The sequence below is a fragment of the Chelon labrosus genome (assembly GCF_963514085.1).
Source record: "Chelon labrosus genome assembly, chromosome: 15".
Lineage (NCBI taxonomy): Eukaryota > Metazoa > Chordata > Actinopteri > Mugiliformes > Mugilidae > Chelon > Chelon labrosus.
Window position 1 is genome coordinate 26408216 of NC_140348.1, and position 22193 is coordinate 26430408.

Sequence of the window (22193 nt, forward strand, 5' to 3'; positions counted from 1 at the left end):
ACTCACTGATCCACACCACCAGGATCTACAGCAATGACATAGGGATGTCATTCAGATTGGACAAGTGTGGCCGTATGGTCTCAAAGAGAGGCAAGGTGATCAGAACTAAAGGGGTTGACCTACCAGAGGGCAACATAGGTGATATCCAAGACAGCTACAAGTACCTTGGTATCCCACAGGCTAATGGAAACCATGAGGAAGCCACAAGGAAGTCAACCATAACCAAACCTTCCAGAGAGTGAGGAAGGTCCTGAAAAGTCAGCTGAATGGGATCATAAGCAGGTCAAAGGAGGAGATAGAAGCAGCAGACATCAAGACAAGAAAGCTCCTCACCATTGGCTATATCTATCTATCGATCTAGAGATCTATCTATCTAGAAATCTATCTATCTAGAGATCGATCTAGAGAATTATCTAGAGATCTATCTAGAGATCTAGAGATCTATCTAGAGATCTATCTATCCAGAGAACTAGAGATCTATCTAGACATCTATCTATCTAGAGATCTAGAGATCTATCTAGACATCTATCTATCTTGAGATCAAGAGATCTATCTAGACATCTATCTATCTAGAGATCAAGAGATCTATCTGGACATCTATCTATCTATCTAGAGATCTATCTATCTATCTAGAGATCTATCTATCTCGAGATCTATCGATCTATCTATCTAGAGATCTATCTATCTATCGAGACATCTATCTAGAGATCTATCTAGAGATCTATCTAGACATCTATAGATCTATATATCTATCAATCTATCTATCTAGAGATCTATCGATCTATCTATCTAGAGATCTATCAACCTATCTATGGGTTAACTCCTGTCGGTTGAAGTCCAGCGACAGGAGTTAACCCACAGTTCACAGAACATCAGCACCCCTAATGTTGAGGCAGGTGCAAGCACTGAGGCAGACAGAGAGGCCAGCCAGCCAAAAAGGGAGAAAATTAGCGGTCAGAAAGCAAGGATCAAATGGCCAGGTGCATCAGATATTAGGCAGTGGGAGGACATCAATAGCGATTTGGTTAGTGTACTAGATAGACTTAAAGGGACGGTGGAGAGTAAGTAGGAGAAAATGGGAGATCTTATTTATGGTTATGGTAAGGAAAGATTTGGTGTGGCTGAGAAACAGAAGAAGCAAGAGGGACAGGTGGTTAGATCGAGGCGTCAGCAAGAGATCGATAGGCTCGTACAGGAGAGGAGACTCCTTAAGAGACAGTGGAGGAAAGCTACAGATGAAGAGAAGGAAGGTATTGATTGTTTACAGGCAGATGTTAGGAAGCGATTGGCAGCATTAAGAAGGGCGGAGAACATTAGGAAAAATAGGAAAAGGAAAGAGCGAGCTAGATTAGCATTTTATAAGGACCCATTTATGTTTGTGAAGTCACTATTTAGTAAGGAAAAGAATGGTAGCCTCACAGTACCAAAAGAGAAGCTTGAGGAGTACTTGGAGGAGGTGCACAAAGATATGGACAGGTTTAGAAAGTTGGCACTACCCTCTGATATTCCACCTATTGGTGAAATAGTTGGCCAGTGTGATGACAGCCCACTAAGGTGGAAAGAGGTTCAAGAAGTGGTAAGACGTGCAAGAGCCTCCTCAGCCCCGGGACCTAATGAGGTCCCCTACCGGCTGTATAAGAGTGCACCAGATGTGCTGAGGTTCCTGTGGAAATTGATGAAAGTAGTATGGAAGAAACAGGTTATTCCCAAGGCATGGCGCAGGGCAGGGGGGATTTTTATTCCCAAAGAGAGGGATTCGTTGGAAATAAGCCAGTTTAGACCAACTAGTCTGCTTAATGTTGAGATTTTCTTTAGTGTTGTGGCACAGAGGTTGTCCAGTTACTTGGTGAAAAACAGACTAGTTGATACGTCGGTGCAAAAGGCTGGGATCCCCGGCTTCTCTGGATGCTTAGAGCACACCAGTATGATTTGGCACCAAATTCAGTTAGCAAAGCAAGAGAAGAGAGACCTGCATGTTGTATTCTTAGACCTGGCTAATGCTTTTGGGTCAGTACCACATAGTTTGTTATGGGAAGCATTTGACTTCTTTAGAGTTCCAGGTAGTATAAAAAACTTAGTCAAAGCATACTTTTTAGACATTCAACTCTGCTTTACCACAGCAGAGTACTCCACAGCATGGCAGCAGCTGGAGGTAGGCATTATGGTAGGGTGTACAATCTCTCCACTAGCCTTTACAATGGCAATGGAGGTCATTATTAGGGCTTCCAAATGGGTGGTAGGTGGAGAAAGGCTGCAGGGAGGGCTTCGCCTCCCCCCTATTAGGGCCTACATGGACGACATGACGACAGCAACGTCAACCGCTCCTTGTACCAGAAGATTGCTGGATAAGCTAAATAGCAACCTGCAGTGGGCTAGGATGAAAGTGAAGCCTATTAAATCTAGGAGTATTTCTATTGTTAAAGGAAAGGTAGTAGATAAGAAGTTTGTTATAAATGATGAGGTAGTTCCCACAGTGCTGGAGAAGCCAGTGAAGAGCTTGGGAAGATGGTATGATGCAAGTCTTAGTGATAAGGCGCAGTTGAAGGGTTGAGGCAGGAAATGATTCAAGGCATTTCAAGTATAGACCGGTCAGGGCTACCAGGGAAGTTAAAATTATGGTGCTGGCAATTTGGTTTACTGCCCCGGCTAATGTGGCCGCTGACGGTGTATGAGGTTGCCCTTTCAAAGGTAGAAAAGTTGGAAAGAATGATTAATTCATTTATCAGAAAGTGGCTTGGTGTCCCACGCTGCTTAAGTGACACAGCCTTGTATGGGAAAGGCATTCTGGAGCTCCCAGTTACCAGCTTAACAGAGGAGTTTAAGTGTGCTAAAGTTAGACTGGAAATGACTCTCACTAAGTCGAAGGATCCAGTGATTAGGAGTGTAGCGCCTACTATTAAGACAGGGAGGAAGTGGAAGGCATAAGAGGCAGTGCAGCAAGCACAGGCAGCTCTTAAACATAGGGATATCATAGGTCATGTACAGCAAGGGCGTGGATGCCTAGAGCTGTGTGCAGGGAAACCTCTGTGGAGCAAGGCATCAGCAGTTGAAAGGAGAAAGATGGTAGTGGAAGAAGTACAGAAGCAAGAGGAAGCAGTTAGATGCTCGAAGGCAGTGTCGCAGGCTAAGCAGGGCCAGTGGGTGAACTGGGAGAGTGTGGAGAAAAGGAAGTTGAAGTGGAGAGAGCTTTGGAGCATGGAGGCTAGCAGGATTAGATTTATGTTAGGGGCTACTTATGATGTGCTGCCAACTCCCCAGAACCTAAACCAGTGGGTAGGTGAGGATAATGCCTGTCCACTGTGCACTTGTGTCTGCACGCTTAGACATATTCTGACAGGTTGTAAGGTTAGTCTTTCCCAAGGACGTTATACCTGGCATCACAATCAGGTACTGAAATGTTTAGCAGCTGCAATTGAGGAAAAACGGGTGAATGTAAATTCCATGGCCGTTAACAGAGAGAATAGATGTATTAAGTTTGTACGGGAGGGAGAAAAGGCTAGACTATCAGGCATCAGGCATAACACGGGACAGCTAAGAGTAGGAGGAGCCTGGCAGATGAGAGCGGATTTAAATGGACAACTGGTTATTCCAGCTGAGATAGTTAGCACTCGACTACGGCCAGACCTGCTGTTGTGGTCTGAGCCAGAGAAAGTAGTTTATTTCATAGAGCTGACTGTCCCGTGGGAAGATAGAGTTGAGGAGGCTAATGAGCGAAAAAGAGCTAAGTATACAGACTTAGCAGCAGATGCAGAGCAGAATGGATGGAAGGCTTATGTCCGCCCGGTAGAAGTGGGCTGCCGAGGATTTGTGGCAAAGTCAGTGATTGCTCTGCTGAGTGAGCTGGGCATACGGGGAAGGAGCCAGAGGACTGCGGTTAGCAATATGTCCCGGGCAGCAGAGAGAGCGAGCGACTGGTTATGGGTGCGCAGGAAGCATGCTAGCTGGGGAACTAGCTAAGGTAAGGATGGACGCATGTAGGCCACGGTCGATTTGTTTGTTTCTCGATTTGTTTGTTTGTTACGTGTTTTCGGCCCGCAGCAACGGGGCGAATCACGGTAGATTTGTTTGTTTGTTACGTGGTTAAGTCCGCATCAACGAGGCGAATCATGGTAGATTTGTTTGTTTGTTACGTGGTTAAGTCCGCATCAACAGGGTGAATCATGGTAGATTTGTTTGTTTGGCTCGTGGTTATTAGTTACTATTTTAGCTGTTGATAGACATCGAATGGTGAGGGAAACAGGGTTGTGCAGTGGCGGTGTGGAGGGGGGTGACTCCAGGACGCTGGAAGTCACTGTTAAGCCTTCTCGAGGTGTCGTGGGCCTAACTTAACGAAACATCGGTGAAGGGAGATGCCCACTTGAAAACCCCTATGACATGCTGCATACTGCTGTTGTCTTCTTGTTACGTGGTAGCTATGGTTAGCTGCTGAGCGGGCCATAAAAGCCAGCAGCGTTTAGTTAGTTTGTTTTACAATGTCTGAACTATGCTGCTCAATGGGCTTACAAACCTGCAGCTTTTACTTAGTTTATGTAGATTATGTTAGATTATAGGTTAATTGTCATATTATATGACCATAGGTAGGGTCTCTTAGCTGAACAGGGCCTCTAAATGTGTTTTGCCTGGGATTTTGGCACAAGGGATTATAACATTTTATCCTGTGTATTACTGAATCTAGAGATCTATATATATATTTCCAGTCACTGACAAAAAGATTTAGTTCACTTACTTACTGAACACCTTTATCCTGCAGTTGTACTGTACTAAAGGTATACTGTGTTCAGTGTACACCGCAAAGTTCCACTGAATGACATCAGATAGATAATCTCTCTAATCTCTCAAACACCAGGATTCACACTGAACAATGGAACATTTCAACATCAGCAACTCATGGAACGAAAGTTATGATGAAGACAACATCAGCTTCAACTACTATTTCGAATACTGCACTATTAATGCCTGCTATGAAGGCAAAGAGGCCTTCATCTTATATGTTTTTACATGGATCATCATCTGCATCTGCCTTCCTTTGACCCTATTGGCCATCTACTCACTCTCTTCTCTGGTGAGTCCATTATAACAGATGTATGTATTTATAATGATGTGTTGTGTATAGTCTGTCAGTAAATGATTGTCTTTGACTTGTCTCAGGTGTAAAAGTCTTGGTACATCTGGTTCTTAGATGGATAAATGTCTCTGACTGCAGTTTCTGGGCAGAGCCAGATGTCATATTTGGAGGAGGTGAAGTTCAGAACATGTTAACAACTGCTTTAGTTACTTTTACCAATGTTTTCCTGCAGGTCAGAAAGGATCACGGTGCTCCAGTCTACATCATCAACCTCCTCATTTCTGACATCCTTCAGCTCCTCTGCATGATTGGTCGAGTGACTGATAAGAATGACTCAGCGGGATTCCTTTTCATTTATCTTTACTATTGTGGTTTGTTGTCCAGCGTTGGCTTCATGGTGTGTATCTCCCTAGAAAGGTAACCATCTGTCTGATCCAGTTTGTGTGTATCTACGTCTGTGTCTAATAATTTTATTAGTATATAATTCTGATGCTCCTCAAAGACTGTGTGTGTCTGTCCTTCATTACAGGTATTTGCTCATCGCCTGGCCGCTGTGGTATAGATTCAGACGAACCATCAAGACCTCTGTGGTGGCTTCTGTCCTAGTCTGGATCATTCCTCTTGTTCTCTCCCACATAGTATTTATCCCTTTTAATGTCCTACCAATCATCTATGCAGTCTACTTCCTCCTCCCCCTCCCTCTGTTCATCTTCTTCCTGGGTGGGACTCTTAAAGCCCTGTCTGCATCCCTCAGTGTCCCCTCTGATGAAAAACGAAGAATTGTGTCAGTTTTGGTGGTGGTGCTGCTTATTTACACACTGATGTTCCTGCCCACAGTCATTTGGTTACTGGCAGGAGAAGACAGAATGAACTCTAGCATCACCATTGTGTCTGACATTCTTCTTCTGATGAGTCCTCTTGCAGACTTGATTTTGTACATTTTCATTAAGAAAGGAACCACAGACAAGCTTCTGGCCTCACTGTGTTGTTGTAGAATACAGTTTAGGAATCATCAGATGAACAGCATGAATAACGACAGGATGTACACAGTCAGTGCCATGTAGGCAGAAAGTAGAAGTTTTAGTTTAGTTGTTGTAGTAGGAGGCAGTGGCCAGCATGTGGTGCTGCTGTCATTTCTGACTGCAGAACACAGAGATCCAGGCAGAAGTCTGCTGCATGTTGCCTCCTTTTAAACCAGCTGTTCACCATCAGCTGTATTTTTTGTGGATATTTTCCTCTGAAACTTAATCGGTTTTATAAAAAGTTCAAATCTGATCATAAACCGATTTCTAGAATCTACGTACTTATCTATTATCAGTCATATTTCTGTCACAGATTAAATGTTTCTGTGGGTTTTGTTGGCAGAGATGTTGGAAACATCTAAAGAGATTGAAGACACTACTAAAATTGGGTTAAGAACTTTCCAATGCATTATTAAAAAGTGGAAGGATAGTGGAGAACCATCGTCTTCCAGGAAGAAATGTGGTCAGAAAAAAATCCTGATTGATCGCAGTGTTGTTTTCGTCAATGATGACGATGACGAAATTATTTCGTTGACGCCCCTTTTTTTCACGACAATATGTTGTGGGTGGTCTGTCAGACGTTCAAAATGCATGACATTTCTGCCTATTGTCTGTCAAAAGCTAAAAGTATCAGCAATGGTGCTGCATCCTATCCTTGTTTGGTCACGCCCACCACATGGCATCATGCCAGCATCTGCGCACATTCTGCACAACATGCCTGCCGTCACAGTCACACTAAATGATGGACTTCAGTGGCAGTGGCAAGGGCCTTGGTGCTCATTACATCGATCTCGATCGACCGGTAGATCGCGAAGGTAGTGCAGGTAGATCGAGTGCCACTGAAAAACTTTTTTTAGATGTTAGTCTAAAACATTTATCTGTTGCAACTCCAAAACAAACAGCAAGACAAACGTTCATCTTTATTTATTTTTACTTTATATTTGCAACATGCCCTCAGTTCAGCAGCACACATCCACAGCCACGCACAACTTCAACAACAATTCAAGACTACCGTCTTTCTTAAGGAGACAGCGCTATTTTTGTAAAGGTGCAGTGCACCAGTTTTTCTTGATAAAAATAAAAACAAAGCTGGATAGAGCTTTTAACACTGTAGCACCAATTAATATGACTATATATACACTGTTACCATTTTATCTGTGTGTAATGCATAATCCTTATAGTAAATCAGAAAGTATTTGCTGTTGGGTGGAAAACTTGTCTGTCTAAAACCATTCCTTTGTTATTGTAATTAGTGAAAATACTTTATTTTTTTTCTTTTAACTAAAATTGACTAAAACTAGACTAAAACCTTTCTGAGTTTTCGTCGACTAAAACTAGACTAAAACCTTTTTGAGTTTTCGTCGACTAAAACTAGACTATAACCATCACATATAGAAATGACAAAAATGTGACTAAAACTAATAAGCATTTTCGTCCAAAAGACTAAGACTAAGACTAAATCTAAAATGGTTGCCAAAAACAACACTGATTGATCGTGATCAGCAATCACTTAAACGTTTGGTGAAATCAAATCAAAGAAAAACAACATTAGAACTCAGGGCTATGTTTAATAGTGAAAGTAAGAGTAAGTACAACGTTAAGGGAATTCAAGGGATTGGGACTGAACAGCTATGTAGCCTTAGGAAAACCACTAATCAGTGACGCAAACTGGAAAAAAAGGCTTCAGTTTGCTAGGGAGCATAAAGATTGGACTCTGGAGCAATGGAAGAAGGTCATGTGGTCTGATGAGTCCAGATTTACCCTGTTCCAGAGTGATGGGGGCATCAGGGTAAGAAGAGAGGCAGATGAAGTGATGCACCCATCATGCCTAGTGCCTACTGTACAAGCCTGTTGGGGCAGTGCTATGATCTGGGGTTGCTGCAGTTACTACTGTATGACAAGTATGAACACATTTGTTGTGAGTTACATAAATACATAGGTATTTACCTTGGGGGTAATCAGAGTTACCTTCATGTGCTCCCACCACTGCTGAGAGAGCAGTGTCACCCACGATTGCAGCGACTCTCTGTTCACACGGGGTGAGCTCCTCTTCTCCTGTCCCCTCGCCTGTTTTGGCCACACTTTGGTGGTGGGCAGACATCCTCCACTTCACATCCACCTTGATGTCTCAACTCAACTCAATTCAACTTTATTTATAGATCACTTAAAAATAACCACAGCTGAAACAAAGTGTCTTATGTTCTTATTCTTACCTATGTACAGCAAACGATTAAAAACAATAAAACAATAAAATGTCAGAAAACTTCTTTCTCAATTCAGCGTGCTTTTCTGACCCCACAGCATTGGCAGCCTCTCACACACTCTCCCACTCACTCCTCCTTGCGTTTATTATTCATGCCGGAGTACAGCATTCCAAATAGTACATTTTTTCACGCCTCCACTCCAGTGAGTAGCGTCTCCAATTTGCTTTCTGTGAAGTTCTTCTTTTTTCCCGTCTTACTGATTCTTTTGTTTTAATTTTCTGATTCCTGAGTGCAGAGAAGGTAATCTCAAATTCAATATAATTTGCATATTCAAATGGGGCTTGGACAGGGAGGGATCGGATACTCCAACATGTGCACTCAATTCCACGTTGATTGGGATATACAAAGGAAATGTGCTTGGATTCATGCGTACGCAAAGATTCATACATCTTGATGTTTTTGTGTGTACGTCATTTTCTGGATATGAACGTACGCCATGTGTCAATAGGAAATCCACGCAAGTCTTTGTACATGAGGCTACTGGTGTTTTTGATGACGGTAGAGCACTGTTAAAGTAAAGCTTGCCATCGTTTCATAAGAAGCCTGAAACAAGGCAAGCTTTCACGTACAGATACATAAATCTCGTATTTGTACGTGAGTTTCTGTTCATTCCTGCAGTGGGCAGTACATATTAAAAAGTACACGATAAAAATTCTTGAAACCTTTTCAATCCATAGCCACTCCTTGCCGTTTGAGTCATCCAGTTCCAACAGGAGATAATGTCAGAATAAAAAGGACTATTGTGTTGGGAAACAGTCAGATGATTTCATCAACCACCCTCTGGCATCCCTCCAAACCAATGCTATTTCCACCTAGATGAATTCATAGGATGTCTGGGGCAACATGGCCAGAGGCTCTTTTCCAATCAATAATAGGCATGGGATGTTCCCATAATCTGTCTCCTCTGCCATCCCGTGTTATTGTGCACGACGGTAGGTATACAGTCTGGCAATGAAGGAGCTTCCAATGATCCAGAGACATTAGGTACAGTCTGGTGCTGTCCATCCACCTCTTTTGAGAATTGGTCCAGAATAACAGCTGGATTGATCTACAGAAAAGCATAATGAGTACACATATAATTAAAATAACATAACGATGTTTAGGACATACCAACCACATCACATATCGAGCTAAGCACAATATTCCAATAGAATCAATTGCTTTTGTGAAATAAAATGGCCTCAAAATACAGCACTTACTGAATTATGCAGTAATGTCAACGCTCAAGTCAGGGCAGTAAGAAATGACATACAAATGTATTTTCACCTTGATGAAAACTGGACCAAGAATGAATATTTCCTGGACTATTAAGGACAACAAGACTGCTCCAACAACTGACACTTACTGCACTCTGAGCACATTTTTTTTTTTTTAATTTTAATGTCTGCTTCCTGAAATGATATCGCCATAAGAAATTTATGAAACCAAACTCACAACAAAGACAACCCCAAAGAGAAGCACTTATGAACAAAAGAATCACGAGTGTCTCCATTTGAGGTGATCCACGTGTGATTCATAACATGTAGCTTCAGTCCAAAGCATCTGCTGTGTACAACTGCCCAACTTCCTGAGTTCAAAGACAAGATAATGCTCCAGTTGGGCCAATAACACAGACATATAATGAACTCTGTTCCTTACTTGTGAAATCTTTCATAGCCCTGATGGTGTCTGAGGCATCTTTAGTATTGTGTCCGTGTTGCAGTGGATGTGGGGTTTCTTGAACAGATTTGTCCATCTTAAATACTGATCGTTGTGGTTTCCACCAACTCTGCCTGATTGTCCAGAAAGTTTCAAAGATTAACATAATAGTCAGTCAACAACCATCATTGTGCAGGTCAATACAAGTCGATGACTGTCCAACTGGCTTTGCATTTATGCATTTACCTGGTAGAACCAGTTGCTACACAATGGTCTCCAGTTGGAGCTCCATACTAATGTCTTCTGATACTCTACATCATCCAGAATTCAAATACATTTAGAATATAACTTATTCAGTACAGAATCACACCCCAACTTGAAAACACATTCAGCAGGTTTCATTAATCATTACTGTAACTCTGACTGAGAACAGAACACATGGTTGTTTGATGATAGGTAAATGAGCTGCTGTATACATCAATAAAATTCTCAGTAAAAAGATGTGACACATGAGAAATGATCACACTGCATCTCTCTAATTGATAAATTCACACAAACAAAAATATCTGTTGCAACATAAAAATAAAGAAGGTGAAACAAACGCTCAGACTGGACATGAGTAAGGAACAGAGTTCATTACATGTCTGTTTTAAATGATTCTTTCCTGATATTCCTGTGATTTTATGATTATAACTGACCTCATATCTCACTTCCTCATATGAGCAGATTTAAATGTGTGAATCCTGCTACGTGTCGCATTCTGCTGTAGACTGTTTAGATGCAGAGGACAGAACCAACACTAGTGTGAGAGACTCATTCAGGTGAGATCTGACAACTTTTAAAGGTAAATATTGGAATGTATAGGTGTAAAGAATACTGCAGTTAAAATGGTAATATTTTATATCATTTGGACTTGTACCTTTCGTAAAAGAACTAAAAGATCATTGTAAAAATAAAATTCCACATTGAATATATTAATTAATATTTAAAAGTTCAGGTTATTTCATGATTAATCTTAAACTTTTAAAGAACTCATTGCAGGGCAATATATCCTGTAATTGTTGTACTGTTGCATACTATATTTTGTGTGTTCTTTATTGCGAACAAGAAACTGATGATCAGTCTGACTAATTCAGCGTTACTTTCTATTGTGTTAAGTGTAAAACTGATTTCTATTAGCAGCTTATTAAAAAAAAAAAAAAAAGGAAAAAAAGAAAACCGGGCAGCACAGTGGTGCAGTAGTTAGCTCCCTTGTTAGGGTTATTTAGTGATTCTAAGGGGGCTATAGATCTGTTGTTAATGTCATGGTTTTCAGTTTTTAATGTTTTCTTTAACTTCTGTGATTCCACTCACCTGTCTTGCCTTGTGTCCTTTGTCTGCGTCCTCCTCCCTCATTGGTCTCACCTGTCTCGAGTGATGGCTTTGTTGAAGCTTCGACTCTTCAATAACACAATGCTCGATTAGGACATCTGGTGGACAAACAATATATTTTAATGGAGATTTGTCATTTATTGGTTCATGCTCGTATGGGATTTGATTTGCCATGCACATTCATGCTCGACTACACTTCATAGTTGTATGATTTCAAGCTGACACAATTAAATGTTTTTTGTTTTTCATAAATATATTTATTTCTAATTGAAATGAATCTATTTAATAGCCAATAGCTTAAAAGATGTTGAATGCTTAAAAGTGGGCGTTCAATACGCTTTCAAATGAGTATGATGGGCAAAACAGCCATTCCCAAACTGTCCATTTGGGAGAGTTTGTCTCTTTGTGTTAGCTCTGTGATAGACTTGCTCCTTGTTCAGGGTTCAGGACATATCCTGCCTCTCTCCCAGTATAGATAACGGGTCGTTGTCATATCTACCAGTAGGCAGCGCGAAGACAACTGTGGTGTCATTTTCTGAACAAACAGAGCCCACAAGCTGTTAACCAACGTACATTCAAATGTCATGTACAAAGTGCTAGATGTCTGAATTCCAAATCCAAACTAACAGCTCAGTGCATCAACAGACACCATTTGAATGAAAATGTAATTCCATAACTGAACTACACAGTTTCTAAGGCAACACAACAAGCCTTCAGTGGTTGACAAAAAATTATGTTTGTGAAGTTTTTTTCTTCCCCCCCTTTGTATTGCCCTTCAACATTTAGAGGTATACTGTATTAATGTGAATGTACACCAGTTATCTGTGCATACTTGTAGTGTTTCACAAGTTTTTTGTGCTTTTATATATACACTATATTTTTACTCTAATCTCTCAAACACCAGGACTGACACAGAAGAATGGGAGATTTGTACAACACAACTTGGGACAAAAGTTATGATCACAATAACAACAGCCTCAACAATAAGAATTCCAGCTGTGACCCTGATTGTGATGAGGATTACAAAACCACTTATAGCTGCTATGGAAGCCAGGATCAACTGATTAGATACATTTTTACATTGATCATCATTTTTATTAGCCTTCCTTTGATCCTAGTGGCCATCTACTTACTCTCTTCTCTGGTGAGTCCATTATAACAGATGTATGTATTTATAATGATGTGTTGTGTACAGTCTGTCAGTAAATGTTTGTCTTTGACTCGTCTCAGGTGTAAAAGTCTTGGTACATCTGGTTCTTAGATGGATAAATGTCTCTGACTGCAGTTTCTGGGCAGAGCCAGATGTCATATTTGGAGGAGGTGAAGTTCAGAACATGTTAACAACTGCTTTAGTTACTTTTACCAATGTTTTCCTGCAGGTCAGAAAGGATCATGGTGCTGCAGTCTACATCATCAACCTCCTAATTTCTGACATCCTTAAGCTCCTCTGCATGATTGTTTCAGTGGCTGACACAATGTGTTCGATCAGTGAATTCACATTTTATATTTGTCATTACTTTGTGTTCTCCACCGTTGGCTTCATGGTGTGTATCTCCCTAGAAAGGTAACTATCTGTCTGATCCAGTTTGTGTGTATCTACGTCTGTGTCTAACCATTTTATTAGTATATAATTCTGATGCTCCTCAAAGACTGTCTATGTGTGTCTGTCTTTCATTACAGGTATTTGGTCATCGCCTGGCCGCTGTGGTACAGATTCAGACGAACCATCAAGACCTCTGTGGTGATCTCTGTCCTAGTCTGGATCATTCCTCTTGTTTTATTTTTACCATTCTATTTCTGGGTTGATTTTCAGATCATTGAAACCATCTTTACGGTCTACATCCTCCTCCCCCTCCCCCCGTTCATCTTCTTCCTGGGTGGGACTGTTAAAGCCCTGTCTGCATCCCTCAGTGTCTCCTCTGATGAAAAACGAAGAATTGTGGCAGTTTTGGTCGTGGTGCTGCTTATTTACACACTAATGTTCCTGCCCACTGTCATTTGGTTACTGGCAAAACAAATAAGAAGCTCTAGCTTCACCACCCTGTGTTTCATTCTTCCTAAGTTGAGCCCTATTGCAGACTTTTTTATTTTTGTTTTTATTACAAAAGATTCCACAGAAAAGCTCAAAGCCTCTCTGTATTATTGCAGAATGGTTTGTGTCTGAACTTCTTCGACTCCTCTTGCAGACTTGATTTTGCACATTTTCATTAGGAAAGGAACCACAGACACGCTTTTGGATTCACTGTGTTGTTGTAAAATGCAGCTTCAGGAATCATCAGATGAACAGCAGCACAGTCAGCTTCGTGTAGGCAGGAAATTGAAGTTTTAGTTTAGTTGTTGTAGTAGGAGGCAGTGGCCAGCAGGTGGTGCTGCTGTAATTTCTGAGTTCAGGTTCTTCCAAGTTCGGGTTCTTTTTAAATCTCCGACTCCGTCTGTGACCTGATATTGTCTTAGTATCACTTAGTGCCATTGTAAAATTTATTTTTAATTTCCTATGGACATCTTTCCCAGTAAAAGAGAGGACTGATACCAGTATTTTTTTATTTTCTTCAGTCTGCACGTTGATATTGTTCTCCAAATACATCCTTTCCTATCCTCCTAACAAATGATCTGGAATATCCCCTTCACTGCAATGCTTTAAAAACAACTTCTGTCGCTTTTCTCTATCCTCTTGTCGTATAATGTAATAGCTGAGACTGAAAAATACCCCTGAATGTATGAGGTGGATGAAAACATGCTCTGTGTAAGAGGACATTGGAATCTGTAGATTTAAAATTAACTCTAAGATCAAGCTGTCCAGTCTGTTGGAAATCTGGTCCTTGAAATGTGTCTGTCTCCAAGAAATTCATCTCCTCCTTATGAAAAATTGTCTGTAACTTTTTGTAGAACAATAATGTGCATTGAGAACCTTTACAAATAATCCGAATTCCCTTTCTGAATAAATCCAAACCCCCCATGACTGTGCTTTTTTATTTGGAAACATTTACCATTAAACTCAAAATTGTTTACCTGCCTACCCTGCAGTGCCTTTTCTTCCTGATTTTCTGCCTTTTGTTTTAAAGTTATTTTGTTTCCTGCTCCTGCTTCACCACTATAACATAAATAAGAATTTATTTATTTTTATTTATTTATTTAAAGAGGAGTGCCTCTCGAGATGTGTCATCTCATTTTCGAGAGGGTCCTCAATTCAGAACACAATAGTACAAGGACAAAACACCTCAATACAGTACAGTACAGCATACACATTCATTCACATACAGCCCCCTTCCCCTTCCCCCAACAGCTCCCGTTCCCTAATAATTTTAATATTAGAATTAATCAAAACAATATTATGCGAAATACAAACAACATATATATACACATATGTACAAGCCTAGACATATCCACATGTATATACATAAAGACACATATGTACATGCGCACAGTACCTACATACACATACATTAATATAGATGCATACGCTCACATATCTATAAAAAAAAAGCATATTGACAGATCAAAGACACACTAAAGAGCTAATGAAGACATTTACAACAGTTATTTGCTTTAAGATATGTGAACAGAGATCTCTTGAAGCGACTCAAAGATGTAATTGATCTTAGAGTCCCAGGCAGGCTATTCCAATCAAAGGGAGTCTTGTATTTAAATGAACGCCTGCCGCTTTCTTTGGAGATATGAGGTACTGTAAATGATAGATGTTCGGTGTGCCTTAAACTATAGTTTGTATGGTAAGGTATTAGATATTGTTGCAGGTAGAGTGGATAACTAAGATGTATACACTTAAAAATGAGCTGGAACCAGTGAAACTGTCTCCTGGCATTAGGTGACAAAATATTCAGTGAATCATATAGGATACAATGATGCGTCCTGTATGAACATTTCAACACAAATCTGCACATGCTATTAAAGACAACAGTCAAAGGTTTAAGACAGGTCTCAGTGGTGTTCTGGTATACTACATCAGCATAGTCTATAACTGGTAATAATAATTGCTTCACAATTCTCAACCTGATCTGCTGTGTAAAACAGTTATTAAAACGATACAGCATCCTTATATTACAATTCAGCTTTCTTATGGTATGATTGATGTGGGTTTTATAGGAGAGTTGAAAATCAAGCCAAAAGCCCAAGTATTTGAATTCATCAACTCTACTAAGAGCAGTGCCATCTAAAAAGCTAATTGACAAGTTTGTTTGTTTAACGGTAGCAGATCTAGTTGGGAAAAGCATACAGTATGATTTCTTTTTATTCAATAGCAGGTCATTACTTTGAAACCATTTTTGAATAGAATCAAAATCTGTCTGGAGAGTGTTCTGTATCTTAGAAATATTAGAGTCAGAATTGTAGATCGCTGTGTCATCAGCGTATAAGTGAATAGAACAATCTGAGCAGACTTGGGGAAGGTCATTGATAAAGAGCGAGAATAGGAGAGGCCCTAACGAAGATCCTTGAGGGACTCCCTTTTCCATAATGGCAAGACCAGATAAACTATCCTGAAAAAGGACACACTGTTGTCGAAAATGTAAATAGGAGCTGAACCAAAGAAGAGCTTGTTTAGAAAGCCCAATAGCATGAAGTTTATCTAAAAGAATATAATGATTAACAAGGTCAAAAGCTTTGGTTAAGTCTATAAAAATCGCTCCAGTAGACATATTATCATCCAAGGATGATGATACATCATTGGTGAACTTTAATAAGGCAGTTGTGGTGGAAAATTTAGGTCTGAAACCTGATTGATGTTGAGACAAAATAGAAGACATATTAATATAATTATATAATTGATTAAATATTAACTTTTCGAAAACTTTTGCCACACTACTAATAATAGAGATGGGTCTGTAATTGTTAGGGTCAAGTGGATCACCTCCTTTATGGATTGGGGTTACCCTAGCACATTTCCATCTTACTGGGACCTCACAAGTAATTAAAGATTGATTAAATAAATCAGATAGTGGATATGACAGTATGTCAGAAGCGACCTTGATAAACTTGGTTTCCAGACCATCTAGGTCTCTACCACTGCCTGTCTTCAGTTCAGATATAGCTCTCTGTACATCGATAGGACTGATAGTTGAAAAGGAAGAAGAGGTAGGCCTATCACAAGAGTGTTGAGCCATATTTGAGATTGAGTAGTTGAAATTAGGAGACTGGGTTTTGCAGATGGAAGCAAAATGCTGATTAAAAGCATTAGCTATTGCAAGTGGATCAGAGAGAATATCATTTTTGAATCTAATTCTAGCTGGAACGCCTGGATTAGATTTGTTAAATAACTCATTAAGATTTTTCCAAAATTTCCTGGGATCGTTGTAATTATTTGATAGAGAACTTTTAAAATACTCAGATTTAGCATTCCGTGTTTTTGTAGTGCATCTGTTCCTTAGGTGTTTATATATTTCCCAATCTACAGGGTCCTTAGTCAAACGATATTTACCCCATGCCTTATCCCTTTGTTTAAAAAGTGTAAGTAGTTCACCACCAATCCAAGGCAGATGTCTTCCTTTTACCCTTACTGACCTCCATGGAGCATGCTTATCAAGTCTGTAAGCCAGGACTGCACAGTCTGGAGCCTCCAGAGCATTTACCTTGCTTATTGCTTTTGAGTATGCATATATGTGTGTGTGTGTGTGTGTGTGTGTGTATGTGTGTATGTGTGTATATATATATACTCCTGATCAAAATTTTAAGACCAGTTGAAAAATTGCAATAGTTTCAGCCTATTTCAGTTTAATGATTGTTTGCAATAAATTGCTTACTCAAATTTTTTTCTTGTCTCACTCCCATTTCTTCTTTTTGCATTTGAAGCACTACTTGGAACCTTCTTAAGATCCAATAGTGGAAAATGTAAATTCTTGCAATTTTTCAACTGGTCTTAAAATTTTGATCAGGAGTGTATATGCTGGGTCAGGGGTTGGCCCAGATGTCTGTCCAGTTGTTGGTCCTGCATTTGTGGTATTCAAAGATGAAGCCTGTATAGCCTCAGTTGTTTAATTTGTGTGCTAGCCCTGTAGCTATGGAGACATGCAAAGTAAATTAAGTATCTTACAACGTTGCACTCTGTTCAGTACAGAGTGAAGTACACAAATAGTGCAAACACCAAAACAGGACGGATCAAAGTGATTTCACACAGAAAAATATATATATAACTCAACCTTTCTACCATGTCATCATATTCATTTTTATTTTATTGGGTTAGATGCAACGACAATTCTCGATCACTTTGAAGCCATCTGATCACCAACTGTTGTACAGCTGACACTGAGACAGCAGAGATCCAACAAGGAAGAAGTTTCTCTCTAAAGCTGAGCGTTGTGCAGGGTGACAGTTTCTAAACTAGAAGAGTGGATCTGAATGTGTGATTATTATAGTTTTTGTTGCTTAGAAAGTGCTAAATAAAACTGCTGTTGATCATTGATTCAATGAAAGGTCTATATGATGTGATTCTTTTTCTCCTTCATTGATCCCTCAGTGGGGAATTCCTTCTCTCCATTTAACCCATCCATTGGTTCACACAGCAGTGTGGACTCTGATCACTTTAGTGTGTCCATGCAGGAAGAAGCAGCAAAAGAGAAATGTGATGCTGTTTTTGAGGTTGTCATTCAGCAGCTTTTCTTGTCTGAAAATAGTTTCATTTGCTCATCATCCATGTTTAAACATTCAGTCTGTTTCTATCTCTGTGAATAAAGATGACAACAGAAAACAAACTCAGCACTTTCTACATTCTTTATTCATGCATGTTTGTTAGTTAGATGTTTTAGTCGAAAATCTCCCAGACTGATTGATATTGATGATGATAATGTGATATTGATAGTGACATTGTTCAGCTTGATCACTGAAACACAGTCTTAATGTGATAATCACTGACAGCTGATCATGGACTGACATATTATATTTATTAACCACATATCTGATATGTTTCCAGACCTCAACACCTTCAGCAGGTTTCATGAATCATGACTGTAACTCTGACTGAAAACACAACATGTTGTTGTTTGATGCACCAGATAGGTAAATGAGCTGCTGTGTGTGTATATAAATAACGTTCTCAAGAAAGAGATGCATGAACAATGGAAGGTTGTCTGATGATCTGCAACAGCTCCAGGCCTAAACATAGATCACACTGCATCTCAGTCATTGATTAATTTCAAGACAAAGACAGAATAGTTGGTGCGACATATAATTAGTAAAGGTGAAACAAACCCTCAAATTGGATTGTTTTAATGTCTGTTGTGTACGTTTTAAATAATTCTTGGAGGATGTTTTGTTGAAATAATGTCTGCTGATATCCCTCCTGATTATTCTGATGTACATTTTCATTATATCTGACCTCATATGTCACTTCCTCATATGAGCAGATTTAAATGATCAGAAACCTGCTACGTGTCACATTCTGCTGTAGACTGTTTAGATGCAGAGGACAGAACCAACACTAGTGGAGGAACTCATTCAGGTGAGATCTGACAACATTTAAAAGGTAAATACTGAGACTTTCTAAGTTTGATAAAGTACATGTAGTATGTGTATCCCATATGACTGTGAAACCAGCGGTTTAGGAATCATTCAGATATTTCACTTATGTGCAGCATGTAAAATATATAGTTGAATTAAAACTTTAAAAACTGTAACATGTTGTTACAGTTTGGTGATTGGTTTTATTGAATGTTATGTTTGAAAATTGGAGATCAGTGACCAGTGGTTGAAGCACAGAGTGGGTCGGGCAGATAGTTCAAGCCAAGAAAACTTGACTGGAGGATCGTGGTGACGGGATAAGCTTAAAGGATTCAAACAGGACACATGAAGAGTCACTAAGAGAACTCTTCAAGGAGGAACAGTCTGGACTGTAACAGTTATATCAGTAGATTCATATTACTAATTTATTAATATATCTATTTTTATTAATATTTCATTACAGTATTTTATCTTCAGCTGACACTATTATCATTAGAAAATTATGTTTTCCTGTCACAGACAAAGAGATTTAGTTCACATACGTACTGAACACCTTTATCCTGCAGTTGTTTCTTCCTTCCTCCTTGTTTCACTCCAACATTTATACTGTACTAAAGGTATACTGTGTTCAACGTACACCTCAAAGCTTCATGGACATCACTGAATGACATCAGATAGATAATCTCTCTAATCTCTCAAACACCAGGATTCACACTGAACAATGGGACATTTCAACATCAGCAACTCATGGAACGGAAGTTATGTTGAAAACAACATCAGCTTCTGGTTTGATAATTTCAACCTTTTCTGCTCTGCTAATGGCTGCTATTTTGCCGAAGAGGCCTCCATCATGTATGTTTTTGCATTAGTCATCATCTGCATCAGCCTTCTTTTGATCCTAGTGGCCATCTACTTACTCTCTTCTCTGGTGAGTCCATTATAACAGATGTATGTATTTATAATGATGTGTTGTGTACAGTCTGTCAGTAAATGACTGTCTTTGACTCGTCTCAGGTGTAAAAGTCTTGGTACATCTGGTTCTTAGATGGATAAATGTCTCTGACTGCAGTTTCTGGGCAGAGCCAGATGTCATATTTGGAGGAGGTGAAGTTCAGAACATGTTAACAACTGCTTTAGTTACTTTTACCAATGTTTTCCTGCAGGTCAGAAAGGATCACGGTGCTCCAGTCTACATCATCAACCTCCTCATTTCTGACATCATTCAGCTCCTCTGCATGATTGTCTGGGTGGCGGCTAATGAGACTTACTCTGTGATAGAAGTTTTTGATTATCTTTATCTTTATGGTCTGTTGTCCAGTGTTGGCTTCATGGTGTGTATCTCCCTAGAAAGGTAACTATCTGTCTGATCCAGTTTGTGTGTATCTACGTCTGTGTATAACCATTTTATTAGTTTATAATTCTGATGCTCCTCAAAGACTGTCTATGTGTGTCCGTCTTTCATTACAGGTATTTGGTCATCGCCTGGCCACTGTGGTACAGATTCAGACGAACCATCAAGACCTCTGTGGTGGTCTCTGTCCTAGTCTGGATACTCCCTCTTGTTTATGTCCTCCCATTTTATTTCGAGTTTTATTCTAATGTTTATCTGGTCGCACAAACCATCTTTGCCATCTACCTCCTCCTCCCCCTCCCTCTGTTCATCTTCTTCCTGGGTGGGACTCTTAAAGCCCTGTCTGCATCCCTCAGTGTCTCCTCTGATGAAAAACGAAGAATTGTGTCAGTTTTGGTCGTGGTGCTGCTTATTTACACACTGATGTTCCTGCCCACTGTCATTTGGTTACTGGTAGAAGAAATAATCAGCTATGACTTCCAGTTTGCGTGTGACATTCTTCGTCTTTTGAGTCCTCTTGCAGACTTGATTTTGTACATTTTCATTAGGAAAGGAACCACAGACAAGCTTCTGGCCTCACTGTGTTGTTGTAGAATGCAGCTTCAGGAATCACCAGATGAACAGCATGAATAACGACAGCACGTACACAGTCAGCTTCATGTAGGCAGGAAGTAGAACTTTTAGTTTAGTTGTTGTAGTAGGAGGCAGTGGCCAGCAGGTGGTGCTGCTGTCATTTCTGACTGCAGAACGCAGAGATCCAGGCAGAAGTCTGCTGCATGTTGCCTCCTTTTAAACCAGCTGATCACCATCATTAAAATAAGACAGACGACCACAGGTTTTTATCAGTGTGCATTAAACTGGTTGAGGTTTGAGTCAGTGTTTTTCTAAAGACACAGCAGCAACTTCTCATGCTGATATAAAGTGTGCATTAAACTGGTTGTGGTTTGAGTTTATTTGAGTAACCCTGCATCAGTGTATAGTCTCTGGACTGTCAGTTCAGGGGGTTGAGGTTTTTCTAAAGACACAGCAGCAACTGCTCACACTGATATAAAGTTTTCCTCCAGATAAAAATCAAGACAACTGAACCGCTGTTTATCTGTCACTGAGCTCTGAACATGTGGAAATCATGACTCCATAAGTCAGTAAATAACAGAATGATAGTTTTATTATTTATATAATGTAGAAAGGAAATTCTCCGACATCTTATTTTAAATGTTTCAAAGAAAAGAATAATAATCTAATGTATAAACATTCAGTGTTTCCCTCGCCTCAATATTTAACTTGATTATCATAATTACTGGAATAAAATAATATAAACTCACAGCTTTTAGTTTTGTTCCAGTTTGTCATCTAGTTGCTTTCCTGATAATGTGTTGTGACGGCCGCTCATACATCACACTGCATCTCTGTAATGTATGAAATATTTGGTGCAACATAAAAATAAAGAAGATGAAACAAACCCTCAAACTGGTTTGATAGAAAGTCTGTTGTATAAGTTTGAAGTTCTAAATGATTCTTGGAGGATGTTTTGTTGAAAGAATATCTGCTGACATCTTTCATGATGATTCTGTACATCTGTACATTTCATGATCACATCTGACCTCATATGTCACTTCCTCATACGAGCAGATTTAAATGATCAGAAACCTGCTACGTGTCACATTCTGCTGTAGACTGTTTAGATGCAGAGGACAGAACCAACACTAGTGAGAGGAACTCATTCAGGTGAGATCTGACAACTTTTAAAAAGGTAAATATTTTAACATATGCAGAGATTAAAGAACAAAGAACTGCAAAGAGTCTTTAAAGTAAATCTATAAGCTAAAGCATCAGTGAATCTGAATTGTTTTTAATAGAACTGTATTTCCTTCAGGAATTACTGTGCTGTTTAATTTTTCACTCATATTTGTTTTAGTTTGTAAATTTCTGAAAATAGAGACAAATCTGAATCAGGAATTAGTCCAAAGGGACACCATCCAAATACTTGTTTTGTCTAACCAACAGTGAAGATGTCAAAACGGTTCAAATCAAACCAA

The 22193-nt window shown here is 39.6% G+C and overlaps 1 protein-coding gene across 1 annotated transcript; it reads left to right on the forward strand.

Annotated features, from left to right (window-relative positions):
* Positions 1-4861: 4861 nt before the first annotated feature.
* On the forward strand, positions 4862-21106 carry LOC311500785 (G-protein coupled receptor 4-like; the record flags this gene model as incomplete). The annotated part of the gene is made up of 3 exons (XM_084562379.1): positions 4862-5062; positions 19970-20157; positions 20274-21106. 3 exons carry the CDS (start codon positions 4862-4864, stop codon positions 20788-20790), a joined length of 906 nt encoding a protein of 301 aa, XP_084418505.1. The 3' UTR covers positions 20791-21106.
* Between the last annotated feature and the right edge of the window lie 1087 nt (positions 21107-22193).